Raw genomic sequence first — 19,594 nt, forward strand, 5'->3', positions numbered from 1 at the left:
AACAATCTAATATCACATTGATAGATAGTACTTTTGAAACTTCAATCCGTCTTAAATGATGACATCTGCCTGTTTGAGTGTACACATTACTATATATATTTTTTCGGATGGACTTGTTTCATTTTACTACCTTTATCCATGGATGAACAGTGCACTTCCCTTGAGAAGCTTAAAGCCAAATGAAGGGAATATATATCACATCAATATGTTAATGTGGACATCTGTAGAAAGAGAGGTGGGTAATATTGCATATTGGTTTATGTACTGTGTTATTGTGTCACCACTAGAAAATTATCCGCTGTATTCTGCAATTTTATACCTTTCCGTGCAATGTCTGTCCCTTACTTATAATGTTGAACCAAATTTTGCCACGATCTCCATTTACATAAGGATCATGTTATAATTATTGATCATTATTAATTAATAAGAGCAACTAATGGAGCTCGCTCTCTTGCCACTTTCGTTAGAGGCTTTCCACATTACTTTCGTCCGTTTCAGCATCGGGACTAAATCTCTGGCAGCTGTCGAACACCATCAGTAGCGTCATTTTGACCTATAGAGCCCATGGACTGGCCTGTTACAGCTAAAATGGCATCTCGCAATGGAAATCTTTCACGCTAATGACTTCTTCAACCTGTGAAATAAGTACAAAGCATAGGATGACGTGTACGTTGAATAGGGCAGATGGTGGACGATCTCCCAACGTATTTCTCTAGCAACTTTTACGTGGCGCGCATGTTGCTGTCAACATTTTCGTGTAAAACATTAGCTTTCTGTGAAGAAATTTTGGTCTCTGCTATCGAAGTGCGGATTGTAAGTGGTCCTCTGTGGCAACATGTGAAAATAATTCCATTCCAGTCGCAAACAACACTTTATGTCATTGGAAGATTGTCAAAATTTCTTCGGTTGATGGGTACTGTAATGTCAACACTCACTCGATTGACATTTGAGTTCATTCTTGCAGCTCTCTGTCACATTTCATGCTTTCTAATAATGCATTACACGAGAACATCATTTTCACTTCAGTAACGATTAGCAAACATCTCGATCACAGAATATCGGTATATTGTTGAAGTTCCTGCAGATGATGAGAAAGCCACTGTCAAAGCAATTTTCTTCATTCTTAATATTCGGTAATTTTCCTCACAAACGTCACATACATTTTACAGCTGATTTTGACTAGTCAGGGTGTTTATCGGTCACGAAAGTCACGAAATCAGAAAACGGTCATGAAAGTCACGAAAAAGTCACGAAATCAGAAAACGGTCATGAAAGTCACGAAAAAGTCACGAAATTTAGCTTTTGGGTCACGATTTTTTTTTTTTTTTTTAACTGTACAAATGTAAGTACAGATTGGAAAATTTCGTTCTATAAAATGTCAAAATTCACCACCAAAAATGTCTATGGTCAGCTTTAGACGCTACCAAATCGCAAAGTTCGTTTCTATCACATGGATGAAAATTCGACCTAATTCGCACACGAATTTGCTCTTGAAAATGTTAGGAAATTTTATGATTTGGTGAAGAAAAGGTCACGAGAAAGTCACGAAATTTCATTTTAGAATTTTAGTAGACACCCTGCTAGTTTCCCTTCACCGATAATCGATAATACAGAACTCCCTCGTGGCTACGTAGATAATGTACACGCCTTTGGCGTGGGAGACCAGACCGGGTTCGATTCCCGCGGAAGCTCATGTGGTTCGGATCCAACTTATGTTTTCACAAAAGAAGTTGATCATAGGCGTGAACTATGCCCTAGAGCGGTGTCCATCACGCAGCTAAGGTTTTTAACACCCTCCACTGCCTTCTACGGGCCAGTACTTGCGAATTCTTCTCATGGAAGGTAAAAGTCATATCAATCTTTCTTATAACTCGTAACCCGTTCATTAGTGATCAGTAATCATGACATGATCCTCACATCAGTTGAATTACCAAACTCTGTTTTTGCCGTTTATTTTAAAGAAAGGATAATGTACAAATTTTCGTAATCTTATGATTTTCCAGCAGCAGTCTAGGAAATACCCGTGCAATAAGCTTTTCAGCTCCAAGTGCAATTAATTTAGAATTTTCACAAGTTAAGTTTGAGGAAGGAAACGGTGAAGCATCTACAGGTTCAGTGTCAGATTTAAATAATGTAAACAGGTAGGAATAATTGGAAATTTACAGCTTTCTGTTTTTGCTTCACCTCTTGTGACCTAAAAGCACGAATAACTTATTGCACTGCATGGTAAACCTGAATTCATTGCTTGGTTTGTACATTTTCGGTATTTATGATTTCTTTTCACTCGTACATGTAACGTAGTTTTACCATAAATCTTGTTACAGACTTCTAATAGATAGCGGTAAACAAATGGTCTCGATCAGCATCAACCCAGAATGTGATGCAGTTAGTGAAGCTTTATGTTTTATTAAATAGTTGTTGTGAAGTAAAATAATTATGAAAAATCGTGTTTCTGGGATAACCATACATAAAGTAGAACATTCAGTTTCGAGATTTTAAACATGCGTAGGAAAATGAATACTGCAAGAATGCTGACTGAACCATCAAAGAAGTTTGCTGAGGCTGGAACTTTCGATGATGTTGGGATTAGATTTAATGACCGGAAAGTATACATAAAAAGGTAACAGACTTTAGTTAGAGGAAGAGAAAGAATTTCCAGATTGATTTGTTTAAAATGAAAGAAATGAAATATAATTTTCGTTGAGAATCGGGATTTGATTATACCAGTGTAGCCTATCGATATATATATTTACCGGAGAATTCAGAAATGTATGGAAATGGCAAAGAATAATGGGAATAATGAGTTGTGTTTTGATAGTTCCATCACATATCTTATAGTCTCATAGTTATTATGTGATAGAAATAAAGGAAATGGTGGCTGGGGAAGTCACCACATGTTAATGTTATTTTTTTAAAGTTCTTCTTAAGCAAGAATTGGGTTAAAACTCAAGTTGTTAAGTAAGTAGAATATATATTACAGGTTAATCAAGCATAACGGAGTGTAGTAGAGCTGTTTTTATATAAATTGAAACCCACATTATGTAAACATACACCTGGTTTTAACTATTATAACAAATGGTTGACCACTCACAATATAGATCTAACAGGAAGGAGAGACTGCTTGACTATTAAAATGGCAGCCTAATTTGAAAATATCCTATCAGGAAGCACTAAGTGATGGCTATATACTGTATATTACGAGCTTAGCAATAACCTAGGAGTGAGAGTACAGGTCAGCAGTCGCCACAGAAATAGTCTTTTCACTGTTTCTTTAAACATTTTAGAATTCCTAAACCTACAAAATGGTAGGATTTATGTTACAAGATTCCTTGAAACTTATGAGAAGTCCCCAGGGATCCAGAGGACCGTCATCTTGTCGGATCTTATGAGAGTATCCTGTTGACGACTACATTTGTCTTCAGATCTGTAGAAAAAATAATTATAGTTTATGCTAAGATCTACCAGGAAACTGCTTTTTGGAATATTTAGTTAAACTCTCTGACACCCTGTTCGAAAAACGAAGGTGAAGCTTCCAACAAGTTCCAACATTACCAGACCATAAGACTATGTCAACCCAAGATTGTTTCAAGTGAAAGTACAAAACTTCATATTCCGAGCAGACTGGCCTTTCAGCACCTTCGATATCAACCCATTAGAATCTAAGTTAGGGCCCATATATAAAATCATAATTTGCAGGAAGACATAGTAATGTTGTTAACGTTAAGTGGTTCATTGGCAGCAACAGACTTTTCTATTAGCAATTTTGCATAATGCAATCGATGAGTAATCTCAGAAATTTCAGATCTGTAAACATCAGTGGTGAACATTTAAAAAAAATGATTGGTGCGCTGTATTCATAATTTTAGTATCTTAGTCATTTGAAAATCATAATAAAGTACCTTTAAAATTGGGTAACAGAATTTATGGTATGACTAGGCGTTAGAAAATTACTGTATTCATTTTAACTTTTTTTTTTTTTATTTATTTATTTATTGTCTGTATTTTCAAGCTTGATAAAAGGTGAAGGCATTATTGTGAATCTGAGTCATGTTTATATGGAGCGGTACAGTACAGTTTTCTTGAATTTGAAAATTGGTCTGTATGTATGTTAGAATTAACCGTTGATAGGTACTCATATTGGTGTAGGTTGGTCTACCTCAACGCTGATAATTTCACTAAATTAACATGTGGATTTTGTTATCTTACAGTATTTTGAGTGAATGTGCACGATTCTAACATTCTCTCAAGAAACGCAGTAAGAAAGGTCCAATTAATAACTAATCGTAATCCTCCAATGCAGATTACTGTTTTTGATACTATTTAATATTTTGTTTTACCTACGTTTTTCAATTTTATTTCTTACGAGTGCTGCATACGAACAGGTAACGTCATTACGACCATAGTTGCGGCATCATTTAAGCAAGGATGACTAAGGTAAGTAGGCACAGTCCATACAATGAGCACTGGCTCAGCGCAATGAGGGATCCATTTTTTCTAGAAGTGGGTTTTAAGCGACAAGGTCACTAAACAAAATAATGGTTGTTATTTTATTGCTAAGACATCGTGGAGAGATTTTAGTACAGCAGTGGCAGGACCAATGTAATAATGTGGTTTGGAATATGAGACACAAAATTTATAGGATGTGTTTTCGTCCATGGCGCATTATCTGGTGAACAATAAAATATATTTCGAAAGCGTATGTTTCTCTTTCATCTGAACAATTTTCGGGATGTTGAATCAGTCGGCGAGGAACTGAATGGTCAACTTGTTCACTAGATCTAAAGCTTCTTAATTTCTGCCTCTGGGACTGTCTGAAATACATGCTGTATTATAAAAAATTCGCCTCGATAGGTCCATCATTAGGCTCTATCCATGAGGATTAGAAAGAGTACTTGCTGTGTGTGCTGTGGAAAATGTCCGTCACGTTAAGCACGTGTAGGACTCCTAATTTCCAACGATCTATATCTCCTAAAGTAAATTGTTAAGTCAAAAAATTCACATTTGACTTCTGAAAAACATTATATCACATGTCCGTCTTCCTGTTTGTAATTTTCGTTGACGGCTTTCAATATGGCCGCAGTGATGCCACACCTAAGTAGATCCCCCATCCCAATTACTCAAAATATGTAATTTGATCAAAATCTCTCCACCTAATTTCAAGTTACATTGTTTCTAAACTGTTGCCTCACTTCTTGGATGCGAATTTGAAAGTTCTCAGATCAGTTATTCATATTTTATAATTGTAGATAATATTTCCATCTTCATGAAATCGACAAAATATCTCAAAATTGATAACTGTATTAAGCAGTTAGGCATCACGCTTTACAGAATATGCGGTTAACAATTTCTTCTTGTTAGAACCGTTATCCAATATAGTTGATTTTACATACTATCCTTTACCAAATTGAATGTCAATGAAGCGAGAGATCGCCTGCTTTCACACACCTGTTTCAGAGTTCTCTATACGCTCCAAAATTGTCTCAGAGGTTGTGTACGATGTAATCCATGATCTATGAAAGAAATCGGAGCGCCGATGTTCGTGATAGCTGCGAAGATGGCATACCTTGACTATCACAGAGTCAAGGACTTTGAAGATGTGGAAATTTGCAAGGTGACACTGGGTAAATCTGGTGTGCAGTCCAAAAAAAAAGTCGTCCGCATCCAACATTACAACGTCCTTCAAAATATGATGGGGATAAATGCTGTTTGCCATATCCAGTATTTGATATCGTCATGCAATGAGGCTATCAAATAGAGGCCTTAGCTAGCCAGGCTGTTAGTCAAATTGTAACAATTTGTGATATAAAGTACGAAGTGTGTCCATAAAATATCGAATGTTATTTTTTCCCGAGTAAACCAATGAATAGCGAGAGACTTTGTTCAGTGTAGATGTAGAGGGGACACTCATGTGCAGTCATGATTCTTTTCCCTCCGCAGAAAACATCAGTCGCTGGCAGTCGGCCAACGAGTGAAGACGTGAAGTGAGTGCGGTCGTTGGATTTCAGTTTTTTTGTAATATGACAGAAAAACTCAAGCAGCGATATTGCATCAATTTTTGTCAAAAAGCTTAGCGATACCTAAGCGAAAACCATTCAATCAGATCGGTACATTCAATTTTGAACGAGAATTTAGGCATGGGTGTTCACGAAATTTGATTCGGGCTTTCGTCGCCAAATACAACATTCGTGTGTGTCGTCAGACTCCCTACTTACCCGACATGACTCCCAAGCTGAAAATGCCACTAAAAGGGCCCCGATTTGAGTCAAGAGAAGACATACGCGGAATACGACGGCATGGTTGCTCACTATTCCAGAAACTGCGTTCCAGAAGTGTTTCTAACAACGGCGGGAGCACTGGGAGAAATCTGTGCATTACCAAGGAGACTATTTTGAAGTGGATTAGTGTTTCGAATTTCCAAATCAATAAATATATTTTCGCTAACCAAAGGTTCGATACCTTTTGAACACATCCCGTATAGACTCAATGGTGATTGATCTGAACCGAAAGGTACTCTTTAAAAAATTGAGGTATGAGGCTAGAGCAATGCGAAAGAGAAAAGGACTACAGCTTCAGGCGAATCGGATGGACTGGTACCATTACCTTCTCGCAGATCAAAACATCCCACAAATGGCTTAGGGAAGAACTTTCACATGAACCTGAGTCCTCAGGATAAGGTACCAACTTCTTGTCGAATATATCACAAATACCTTGAAGTTTCCATGAGAGGCCTTGAAAGGCTCTCTGGGTCCTTGATCATCTGTTTAGCTGTCATGTATCTCCACTTCCGAAAAAGCTCTTGAACTTGAGTATGCTTTTGCTTCGTTGATTTCCTCGTGTATAGAAGAGAGAGTCATCACCTCACCCATAGTTCGATGGAAGCCTGAGAGTGACCAAAAGTTTACTTCCAAGTATCAGGAAAGTTGAAATATGGCACATTCTTATCAGCTAGAGCCGCCTCTATGATGGAGTCGAGACTGCGCTCTCGATACTTACCTCTTCAAACTGCCGAGAGTAAGTGAAGTCATCAAACACATCAGTCAACTTCCCCTTAACCATCTCCTTCTACCTTACAGATGCACCCGTAGGATCTTCATATTAAGAGAAGGGGAAGGAAATGCGAATTAAATAACTATTATCATCACACTCCAAAACAATCACCCATGAAAGCATGAGAGGAAGAATCTAGATTTCGTAAGACCTAAGGTTTACCAAGATTTACCCCCGTCTCTTGTACATTCTTTAAAAAAAAAAAAAAGTATGAAAGTTTCCATCTTATTCATCTAAGGATCAGTTTCTTCCAGAAAGTCGAAAATACAGCGAACAATTCCCAGGGAGACAAAAGATTTCTGATGAGTCCTGATAGGGTAAAAGAAAAAAACTACCTGTCACTCCTCGGATTGACCTTAAACAAGTCTTAATCTGTAAATCAACATTGGCCCGGATGAGATGAACCTCCAGCTCATTCTCTCCTCATTGGTCATCTAACACGTTCGGTGTTGTTGACTTCCGATTGTGCCAATCTGACCTTCTTGGGGACCTCATGTATTCTTCACGTATAGTGGTATCGAGGCGAATCAAAGGCTGAGTGAAATGCTTACTGATCTTTTTAGGCGGAGCAGCAAGTGAAAAGAAAAAGGTTTAACCTTCTTTCGCTATCCTTTCTTCTTAGAGGATTTTTTCCTTTCCCTTTGTAAATATGTAAATTAGTTTATTGCTTTCATAGTGAGACTGTTGTGTTATTTTATTTAGCAATTTGATATTGCTAGTAGTGTGTTGTATATTTGCTTATCTGAGTTGTTTCTCGTTGATACAGATCATTTGTTTCGTTTGCCAGTTTAGAGTAATAATGCATTAATTTGCTGTAAGTAAAATCTGCTCTAAAAAGCAAATGTTTAGATGAAGCAGAAGAACACTTACTTTTTTTCTTAGATTTTATTCAACATGTCGAAATAAGTACCTATGCAAAATTTCGCAACTAGACCGCCATTAGTGTAACAGAAGAATATATCTTGAAGTCTCCGGAAAATATATATATCTTACACTTTTACTTCTGCGCATATTCAAACTAAACTTAAAACGAAGGACTTAATTTGCAATTTTAAACGAGATATAAATTGTATTACTACTTTAGGGCTTTGGTTATATGCGTCTAAGTAAAAGTCTTAAAATTTTGCCAGAAGAGGAAAATCTTATAAAGGACGGAATTTTTAAATATATTTTTCTGACAAACAAATGGCGGTCGAGTTGTGAAAACTTGCATAAGTATTTTTTTTTTTTTTTTTTTTTTTTTTTTTTTTTTTTTTTTTTTTTTAATAATAATACTACTCTCATCCCAAGCGTTTGCTTGTAAGCATTGTAGACATAGACTAAAAATTGTATGATTCACAGTTGTTGCTCTTTTTAACTTTCCCATTGATAATTATTTTGTAGTTTATAGATCGATAAGGTCATGTTTCGATGTTCTGTGTTTTCGTCTTGTTCATTGTGTAGATTTAGGAATTAATTCTAAGATCAACTATCACGTAAACTAAATATAAGATTAATTAATAATTTCTATTATTTTAGGTATATTTATTATAACCAATCTAAATACTCGCCATTTAGTGAAAACAAAATTCAATATATCAGTCCCCCTTTCCTTTTATGGTTGATTGACGAAGGTACTCATTTCCACCAAATATATCCATTATATTGCGTTTTGTTTTCCTAGAGTGGAAAGTATTCAGTTCTAGTTTATATGTGCTATCTGTGCGTCTGTACCATAATATATTATTTAGATTTAAATGCTCTATCGTAATTTAAACTCCTCATTTTCCCTTCTCACAGGCTAACGCAAGATGCCGGAGACATGTCACATGTAGAAGGTCAGTTGACGAAAGGCACAAATGGAGTAGCGAGCCAGGACAGTGTTCTAGTACAAAGTATAGATTTGTATACACAACAAGAAGCCTGGAAATCGTTAAGCTGTTTGACAGATAGTACTGACCAGAGTGCTCCCGTTAATTTTGACATGTCCAATAGGGTTAGTATGGTTGTAATAAGTAATGAATCAGTAATGTGCTTAATCAGATCTACGTTGATATTCGCATAACTGAAGAATGAGATTTTCGTGGTTTTCAGCTTTGCCACTTCTTCATTGTATACGAAATATATTTTATTTCACATGTATGTTGTTAACTGTATTTCTGGTACCGAGCATTGATAGCAAAATTTGTATATTCATTTTAAAAAAACTAGGTAGACAAATGAAAGTTATACATCTTTTCCAAAATAAAATTGTGATCAACTAGCTTGTGAGTATTTTTGCTATGCATTGATTTAGTAATTCCACCACTTCCATCATAGTTCAAATGCTACTTGATTTTTTTTTCTAATGTACATTAGCAGTATTACAGAGATTAGCTTGAGATTCGTCGTGAATTTCCTCAGTAGTGTCGGAGTATCGCACTGGTAAGTAAAAAGGGATAGTCATCATATAGTTGGTACATCAAAAGCATTTTCTATTTTAAGACTCAATGTGTGATGAATAAGCCAGTTTCTGACACAGTTCTGATCTTTTTCAGTGAATGCTTTTTTAACACTGTAAAGGAGACGTGATACAAGATTTGTATAGATGAAATACTCTGTCGAATAATTTCAACGTTTCCTAAGACTGTCTTTATTCTCTGTTCCGCCGTCTTCGTGGCCTTCAGAATAGTTATGCTTTTCTCCAAAACAAGTGCTGCTTTTGAACTCTAGAGTTCAGCTTCATGTCATGAAGTATTACAGAGATCTGTGTATCAAACTTCACTTCGTTCTAATTTATTCGTGATAACGGCAGGATACTTGCTAACAAGATGCATTACATGAACCTTTTGCACATGGCTCAAGGTTTAGTTTCATATTAATTCACGACTGACACTGTTATTACGTGGTGGAGCAAGATTGTGTCTCTATACGTCGCCAAGTATTACTATATACGTAGGTAAGATCTGTTTTCTTCCGATAGGCCCACGCGTACTGAGTGCCTTTTTATCTTCTAAATTTGAAAACTTACTGAAAGTCTGTTCTGATATCCATACGTTTTTAATAAGATTCGTTCAGACGATACGTTAATATAATTGAACATGCAATGAGAATTGGTATTGTAGAATGTACGAAAAGAGGCCAGAAAGTTCTTACCCTTATCACAATGGAAATGTGCTAGTAATGTAAAAGTTTCCATAAAGATAAGATGGCATCTTACTTATATGTATGTTAATTTGTGTATGTTCAAGTCCTGTTGAATTTATGTTACAGCCAGAAAACTTGGTGCCGGCAGCATGCTGAAGAAAATCAAATATTAGACTATCATTAGGGACCTCCGTCTTAAAGGAAAATAGGCACAAGCGATGCATGGTACCTGTGTATGGTGACGAATGCTCATTTTATAACACAGTGAAACGCTGGAAAGAATTCAAATGGGGTTGCTTACGTCTATAGGATGACTAAAGAGAAGTTTGTCCCTCAACGGTTACAGAACCAAGCGTAATGGATTAAGTTGGCAGCCATTGCGTTAAGATAGACGTGTGACTATGAATTGTTTAGTAAGAAGTCCGTTCACACCATATTATATGGCATTCTGCAAAGTGACACCAAGGTGAATTCCCAGATCGTTGAAAAATGCTAACATGTGCAATGTGCACAAAACATTTTGGATCTATACCACAAACATAAGAGTTTTGTAATCAAATTAGATACTATGAATAAATGCTGGGTATATCTTTGTCCCTGAAACCAAAGAAATGAATAAAACTTGAAAATATACCTCACTCCCCTCCCCCCCCCCACTCACACACAAGAAAAAGAAAAGAAACTAAAATGCACTTTCATTTAGCAAGATCATATTGTTAGTTTGTGTTTTCGGACCGCAAAGATATTTCGTTGCTTACAAAAAGGAGCTACAATCACAGGAACCTGCTGCAAAAGTTATGGGATGCTATTAAAGCATATAGATATGGTGTTTGCTCTCCATAGGTATGTTGCTACTAGCGAGCAATGCACTGGTAAACCGAGTAGCAGAAACACTCATTTTTGTGTGCAAACATGGTTATAAACCTTTACCCTGCCCACCATACTCACCCGATCTGGGTCCGTCCAATTATTTGGTATTCCTAAATATGAAGAAACATTTGCGGGATAACCGTTTTGCGGTTGTTGAGGAGGACATTAATACGGTGAGAACTTGGTTTGCCTCCAACTCCACACTTTTATGCAGATGGTGTTAACAGACTGATCCATAGTTATGAGAAATGTAAGGCAGTACAAGGCGAACATATAGATCAGGACGCGTCCGTGAACAAAATTGCAGATTCCTAGCTTATTTCTATCATTGTGATGGTAAGATCTTTCTAGCCTCTCCTCGTAAAATATTAGGAACTACTCTTGTGTTGTTGATTTTCCTTTCCAGTAGCATTCCATGAAAAAAAAATTAAAGGAAAATTTGCTTTTATGTTACAGGCAAAGCTTCCAAGAGGCATAGAGAAAATTCGTCCCCACCTAGAACAGATTGACAATGTTCCTTTGTTGGTATCGTTGTTCACGGACTGCACTCCAACAGCAACGCGTGAGATGTTACGCATTATGCAAGATTACGGAGAAGTTGTTTGCGTAATGGGTTCTTCAGCTAATGCAGACAATATGGGTATATTTATGCAAGCAGACGCAAGGTTAGTGTAATTTCTACTCATAGGTACTGGCAGTAGATACCCTTCCTAATAATGTTATACCTAAGAAATTCTATTTTACTTCATACAGTCTCAACCAAACATAGATCTTTTTCGATGTGTTAAGACATATGTTTGGAAGTATCTCACAACCAGGGGTAAAAGTGGATCTGAAAAGGTAGGGGACGGTAGGTAGCAGCATAACGTCATGCTGTCCCCCTGCCTATCTTTGCCCATTGTATTTTTTGCTCATTTACGAACTGAGGGGACGCCATACATATTTTTTGGAGGTGAGGGGACGGCGTCTCTCCGCGTTCCCCCGCAATTTTACCCCCCTGCTCACAACTAAATTTGTGAAGCAAAAATATAAATTAAGAATTTAATAGGATTTGAAAATACCAAGTAAGGAGGTTGTGCATTTTAGCACTAGTGTATTAAAGGATGTTGTCTCATCATAGATATTATCGGAAAATGTTATTTCCATTACGGAAATCATAATTTTAATAATAATAATAATAATAATAATAATAATAATAATAATAATAATAATAATAATAATAATAATAATAAAGACAATGTCCTCAAATTGCAAGTAAGAGCATGGGATAACTGTTGAATTTAACTCGATGGCAAGTGTATTAAATATTAAAATACTTGAAATTAATATCATATATGTAGATACAGTTATCAACAAGTCATATGTGGATGTCATATGTAGGTGCTGTTCCCGATAGTTCAGTTTCCACGTTAAGCTGTAGGGTCACATCTCATATAGCATCGGTGCTGAACGGGACGCTAAACTCCAAAGGAACCAATCATATGTAGGTGTAATCAAAAACTTTAGACCGTGTTAAATGCTTTGAGTAAATGTTACTGTAACTTTAAACATTTTTTTTTTTTTTAATTACAGTGGAGTCCCGGTAACAGGTCCGGGAGGAAAATTTTATTTTATTGTATTTTATTTATTTATTTGTGGCGAAAATACACAGGTTTATGAAATTAATAACAAAAAGGATGAAAATGATTGCACGTTTTCGTAGATTTACCAATTTAGTCACACTTTCACCGTTATCTAAGCACTTTAGAACGTTTAGCTTATCTTTAAGAGTAAAGGTTGTATGTTTCCGCTTACTCGTCATAACAATCGACTCTTGCACTGTAATACTTAAATGCTCAAAACAGAGGAAACAATGTTTGCACTGAGATAACAACTGACAAACTGCCAACCTCTGCAGAATGAACTATACAAAGATAATAATGCCCCTAACGGAAAGATTTGTAACTACTGTACGTACTGTACGTAGAAAAATAAAGGCATCAAGTTTTTCCAACATATTTAACATTTTTCCAGTGCAATACATATGCTATAGTCAGAAAACGTGTTTTGAAATACCATATGCTATGCATTACAACACAATAGACCCGTTCAACCGCTTCAAATCGCGATTTTACTGTTATTCCGGCTAATCCGAACAGGGTTCGCTCCCAATTAGTTCAGATTAGCGGGACTCCGCTGTATAGGAATCTGTTCTCAGAAAGTTGTTTTCATGTAGAAATTTCTAACAAAAGAAATTGCACGGATAACTACTTTTGCTGGCGATTGTACAATAAGGCTTTATATAGATTATACATGGAGAGTGCAAAGTCAGAAATTAGGGTCCCAGAAATTAGAAATTAACGTATTGTGCTGATAAAGTACGCCTATAGTTGAATGCCATGTTTCCGAGTTTGATTTTTTTGTGTTTTGCAACCTTATGCAGTACCGAGGTTAAGAAAGAAGGAACATAGTATTAACGTTAACTCCAAACCACGAGTGGGGGTTACATCCAGTGCAGTTGATTAGTGCACAGACCATCATGCAAAATCAACTCTTACAGCACAGGTTTTTCTTCCGTTCGTGAAAAGAACTAGATTATAGGACCATGTCTCTAGCCGTAGCACCACATTTCTGAGACGCTGGTTTGAGAGGAGAATAAGAACTGTGAAATGAAGACCACAATCGCTGACTTCCATTTTAAAGATATGCTTTATGGAAAAACCTTGAAATTCAAGGCATATACTATGAATATCAGGATGTAGATCCTCTCTGGAAAAGGATAACTACTTCAGCTGCTGTTTTAGATCCTCACACAGTTGAAAATAATTTAAATTTATTGTATTTATTTATTTCTCAGTTTTACATCACAAGGTTCTGTCCTTTATGCTAAAGGAGACGATGAAATAATATAAATATCGGTAGAGAAGTGAATGATAAAAGGACAACGTCTTAAGCGGAATAAAACTTGAAGTGAACTGGTCGTGCCGACCGGCAGCCTAATGCCTTAGACCGGTCGAGGATGCCAGGCAACAAAAGATTTTAAAAGAAACGTGGTGAAATATTTGAGAAAGTTCGTTGAGAAAAGAATGTTTGTTGGTAGTTATTATTATTATTATTATTATTATTATTATTTTAAAGCTTTAAGTAAAAATTTCGAACGGTAAGTGTTTATGTGTGGCATGCCTCTACTTATTCTTGAGTAACTACGAATAACGTTAAAAACGGGACCGTAATATGATCTTATGTACTTCCCATAATTTTACATTAAAATTTTGTGATTCTTAACGTTTTACTTTTAATATCGTTCTAAGTAAGATAATGGAAGTCTGGGACTGTTGGGACACAAGTCAGTTCAATGTAAATATTAAAAAAAAAAAAAAAAAAAAAAGTTCAAACAAGGTGATAGTTTTGTCACTTTGTACTTTGGTATTCATAGTTTTATGTACACTCATGTCCAAAATGATAGCCGCATATCTATAACTGTCTTCTTGTAAGAATATAATTTGATAATGATTTTGCAAGGTACTTTTAACACTGAGACTAAGTGTATAATCGGGAAATGTATATTTGTGGTAAATTTCATAGGAAAAGAATTACAAATACGAAAATTAGAATGAGTAAAACAAAATGTTGCTAAATGGACAAGAAAGTTTTATTTTCGTTTTATTGTTCTTATTTACTGCTCTTTTGTCATGAAATTTGCCACATACGTGTCTTTGCCTATTATACACATACTAACATTATAAGAAATACCGGGCGAATGCGTTATCAAATTATATTCCTACAACAACATATTTATAGACATGCGACAATAATTTTGGACATGAGTGTACGTATCAGATATGGAGTTCGTGAATTCTACTCTCTAAAACGCAGTTATTATTGAATCGCATCGATAAGTTATGAAGAAGTATGAAATCAATTGTGTAGTGTTAGTGAATGTAAATAATTCAGGACAAATCTTACACAGACTACCAGAATGCTAGAAAGAAAATAGAGCAAAAATAAGACACAGTAATACATGTACAGGGTGTTTCAGAACAACACCGACTACGTTTAGACTTGATTCCTGACACCAAGGTAAAACAAAACGTATAGACCTACCTGGGTGCACAAATGCTTCCTTTCGGAGTTATAAGTTCCCGAAAATATGAAAAAAAAAAAAAAAAAAAAAAAAAGAACTCTGAAGGTCCATATCTCCAAACCTATGCAACCTACCGTTGTTGGGTCAAGACTCCACTTCGGAATTAATATGTGCACTATACAAAAATACATGTTTCAGACCTCTAAGGTACTTACACAACATTTTTTATAGAAGGGGTTTGACTACGGGCATTTAATTTGAAGGTCTCATTAAGTACCTCTATAAAAATTGTTGTGGAAGTACCGCAGGATTCTGAACCTTGGATATTTGGATAGGGCACATACTAGTCCCTAAGTGGTCTTGACCTGACTATGATAGGTCCCATACAGTGATGAAAATTTTCCGATTCATAAAAACATACTCCACTTATTCCTACATCGTTGTATAGCCGTGGTGTGAGGTGGAAAATTTTCTTCTATACTTTTCCGGAAAATTTTCCGTTCTTAACAAATATCAGTGATCAGGTAACAATTCCTCAGTACTCATAAACTGATTAAATTCCTGTATAGAAATGTTAAAAATTGAAAGATTGTTTAAAGAATCTGAAAATTTTCATGGCTCAGACAATTTTCAGTACTATGTAGGAACAAGGGAAACAATTTTTCATGAATCGAAGAATTGTCTGTCCTGTACAGTGATAAAAATTTTGAAACGGAAAATTTTCCGATTCATAAAAACATACTCCACTTATTCCTACATCGTTGTTTAGCCGTGATATGAGGAGAAAAATTTTCTTCTATATTTTTCCGGAAAATTTTCCGTTCTTAATAAATATCAGTGATCAAGTAACAGTTCCTCAGTATTCATAAAATTGATTGAAATCATGTATAGAAATGTTAAAAAGTGAAAGATCGTTTAAAGAATCTGAAAATTTTCATGGCTCATACAATTTTCAGTACCATGTAGGAACAAGTGAAACAATGTTTCATAAATTGAAATATTTTGTGTCTTGTATGGAAAAATTGAAGAACTTTTTATGAGTCGGAAAATTTTCATCATTGTGATGCAAAAAATAAAACAACTTTTTGTGCATCGGAAAGTTTTATTGCTCTGTATAAACAAATGTAAGGAATTTTCATAAATCGAAAAATTTTCATCACGATGTAGAAACAAGTGAGAACGCTTTTCATAATCCGGACAGTTTTGGATATTATGTATAGTGATGTTAGGTGGAAAATTTCCCACTATATTTAACTGCACATTGAGATATACAATTCCTATGTAGGAAAATTAGACAGCAACAAATTATAATTTTCCAATTAGATTTCGGAAACCAGAAAATTTTCTAATATTTCAAGTTGGGAAGTAAAAATTTACAGTGTTTCTCTCTCTCTCTCTCTCTCTCTCTCTCTCTCTCTCTCTCTCTCATATCTACTTATTTATAAATGTTGCAGAATGTAAATCTATAAAAGTTGTACCCGGGTTCGATCCCAGCCCCCGCCAAGTGAACCTTGTGGTGGACAAGCACCGTGTGCGTGGGTTTTCTCGGGGTTCTCCCGTTTCCTCCCACTTTCTTCATTCCACCATTTCATTCATTTCTCATTATCACCGTCTCCTTTAGCCTAACCGGCATAACCGTGGGACGTAAAACTCAAAGATTTCATTTTCATTTTTTTTATAAAAGTTGTAAAGCTATGAGAAAACCGTCTTATGCGTATTAAACTGACGAAATCTAATATTGTAGGGAAGAACGCATTGAAGTTTTTGAAACATTCTTTAAATGAAGAATCGTTAGATTTTCACTTCATGAAACTTTTTAAGATAATATTTATTACCAATAAATTTTACGGCTAAACAACGATGTAGGAATCAGTATGTTTTTATGAATCGGAAAACATTCATGACTTTTAATAAATTGAAATTTTAAATAATAGAATGGGATATTTGTACTCTACGAACTCATGTTCTCTACACTTTGCATACACACACACACACAAAGAGAGAGAGAGAGAGAGAAGTTGAATTGAGTTGATTTTGAGTTTAACGTCCCTTTCAGCAGCGAGACTATATAAGACGGGACCAAATGATTAACGTGAAATCCGAACTACATGAGCTCCCGCTGGGAATCGAAACCAGGTCTTCCATGCCAAAGGCGCGTATGCTAACTGCTTAGCAACGAAGGAGCTCGCAAATGAAGAGAGAGAGAGAAACACTGTAAAATTTACTTCCCAACTTGAAATATTAGAAAATTTTCCGGTTCCCGAAAGCTAATTGGAAAATTATAATTTGTTGTTGATTAACTTTCCTCTACAGAAACTCAATTTTGTAGCTGAATGTGCAGTTAAATATAGTGGAAAATTTTCCACCTAACATCACTATACATAATATCCAAAATTGTCCGGCTTATGTAAAGTTTTTTCCGCTTGTTTCTACATCGTGATGAAAATTTTCCGATCTATGAAAATTCCTTTCACTTGTTTCTACAGAGCAATAAAACTTTCCGATGCACAAAAAGTTGTTTTACTTTTTGCTTCAAAATGATGAAAATTTTCCGACTCATAAAAAGTTCTTCAATTTTTCTATATAAGACAGAAAATATTTCGATTCATGAAAAATGGTTTAACTTGTTCCTACATAGTACTGAAAATTGTCTGAGCCATGGAAATTTTCAGATTCTTTAAACGATCTTTCACATCTTTACATTTCTGTACATGAATTCAACCAATTTTATGATTGCTGAGGAATTGTTACTTGATTACTGATATTTTTTTAGAACGATAGCGGAAAATTTTCCGAAATGAAAATTTTCTACCTCACATCACTAGTTCCATAGTTTTGGAGCTGTGGGCCTTTAAATTTCAGTTTTTCGTATTTTCGACAGCCTATAACTCCGAAAGGAAGCATTTGTGCACTCTGGTTGGTCTACACTTTTTTCTTATCTTGGTGTCAGGAATCACCTCCCAAACGTTGTCGGTGTTTTTTTTAAGGTAAGATTTGTTATTTTATTAGTTTCAATTACTATGTTTCAATCACATCAAGATTCTTGATAACTAAAACAACGTGATAATTTTAGATTATGATTTTTAATTGTTAGATCTATAGTGGGGAATGACTAAGTGCTATAATCTTCAGATTTTCTCTATTCATGTATAATGAACAATTTGTACTTGTATTTTCAGTTTTGCAGTTGAACCATTATATCCTCAAGTGTGCCAAAAAATCCCTGTTTACCGCCCAGTAAGCTCGGAAACTGGTGGACCTTTACCTGTCGAACTTAGTCGCAAGCTCAATTCTATAACATGTTCTGTGTCCTTTTTACGTGAAGATCCAGTGTCAATTTTCCATCTTGTGATGGAGGTATGTCAGTACATATACATTTCCCATTCTTATTGTTTTGTGTGATGAATGTAAATGATAATTTATAAGGGCAAAATAGAGGAACAATATATACACTACTCGAGCTTGTGAAATAAGAGTAAACAAGACCTTGTACCGTCACCTTTTTACGTTACCTTTCTACGTTACGTATAAAAAAGCAAATTGAGGAAACTAAGTTTCTCCCCTGTTTTTCATCCCCACAGTGTTCTTTTTGACATTCGAAAATTATTTTACACCAATACTACGAATTAATTTTAATTACTAATAGATAGGATGGATACATATCTTCTAACAGTTAAGGAAAATAATATGATACTAATACTAATTGATACGATAAAACTCATAACTTAAAATATTCAATAAACAAAATCTTCGAACAGTTTCGAGGCATTCCTCGTCTCTTCTTCGGCTCACCTAAAGGAAAACTTCTTACTACCTAAAACATAATGATGTATGACTAGAATACTTGTTCTTGCTCTAGGGTAAAAGTAATTGGATAAGATATTAGTTCAGTTGTAAGGTTTCTATCTCGGGATATGTTTTCAGTTGAGTAGTAAGGATTCTTTCTCTTTCTAAGGAATTTCCATTAAATTCGTAATTAATCCCATCGCCTATATTCTACAGGATGAACAAGCAGAGAATTTCATACATCATGTCCTCTACGTAGTAACAAGGTTTTCTTTAAATGTGCCGAGGAAGAGGTGAGCATTGCCTCGAAACCGTTCGCTAATTTTGTGTCGTCAGGGTGTGTTTTAAGGGTTGAGAATTTTTATTTACTATTATGAAGTAAACCTCTCAATAACTAAACAATTAGACCTTTCTGGAACAACTACACATCACGATATTATAAACGTTAAATGACTATATTAATTTTTGTTTGTTTTTAGTCTAGTTTGCCAAACAATATAATAACTGTAACGCATAATCTTTTTTTTTAATAATAATAATAATAGTATATTTCGGGCTTTCATAAGCATCCAATCTTTTACAGCACTATTTCTACCCCCAACAATGTATGCGTATTCCAATTGTACAGTCAGGTTCAGACAATACTCCATCTCTCCCCCCAATCATTGAACTTGTAAGCCTCCATAGTGTTCGTTTGTTTCATCAAAAATTCTCATTCCTCAT

The 19,594-nt window shown here is 35.4% G+C and overlaps 1 protein-coding gene across 8 annotated transcripts in view; it reads left to right on the plus strand.

Moving 5' to 3' along the window:
* Positions 1-19,594, plus strand: part of l(2)k05819 (transmembrane protein 94-like protein l(2)k05819) — a gene marked incomplete in the record, with an annotated part of 143,479 nt that overhangs the window by 91,910 nt on the left and 31,975 nt on the right. For 4 of the 8 annotated variants that reach the window (XM_081731632.1, XM_081731625.1, XM_081731628.1 and 1 more), the window contains 4 exon segments: positions 2,004-2,141; positions 8,827-9,022; positions 11,479-11,687; positions 18,265-18,442. In XM_081731632.1, coding sequence (XP_081587758.1) covers positions 2,004-2,141; positions 8,827-9,022; positions 11,479-11,687; positions 18,265-18,442 — 721 coding nt within the window. 8 annotated transcript variants of the gene reach the window in all.

This window comes from Thermobia domestica, chromosome 11 (genome assembly GCF_964235325.1).
Source record: "Thermobia domestica chromosome 11, izTheDome1.hap1.1, whole genome shotgun sequence".
Taxonomy (NCBI): Eukaryota; Metazoa; Arthropoda; class Insecta; order Zygentoma; family Lepismatidae; genus Thermobia; species Thermobia domestica.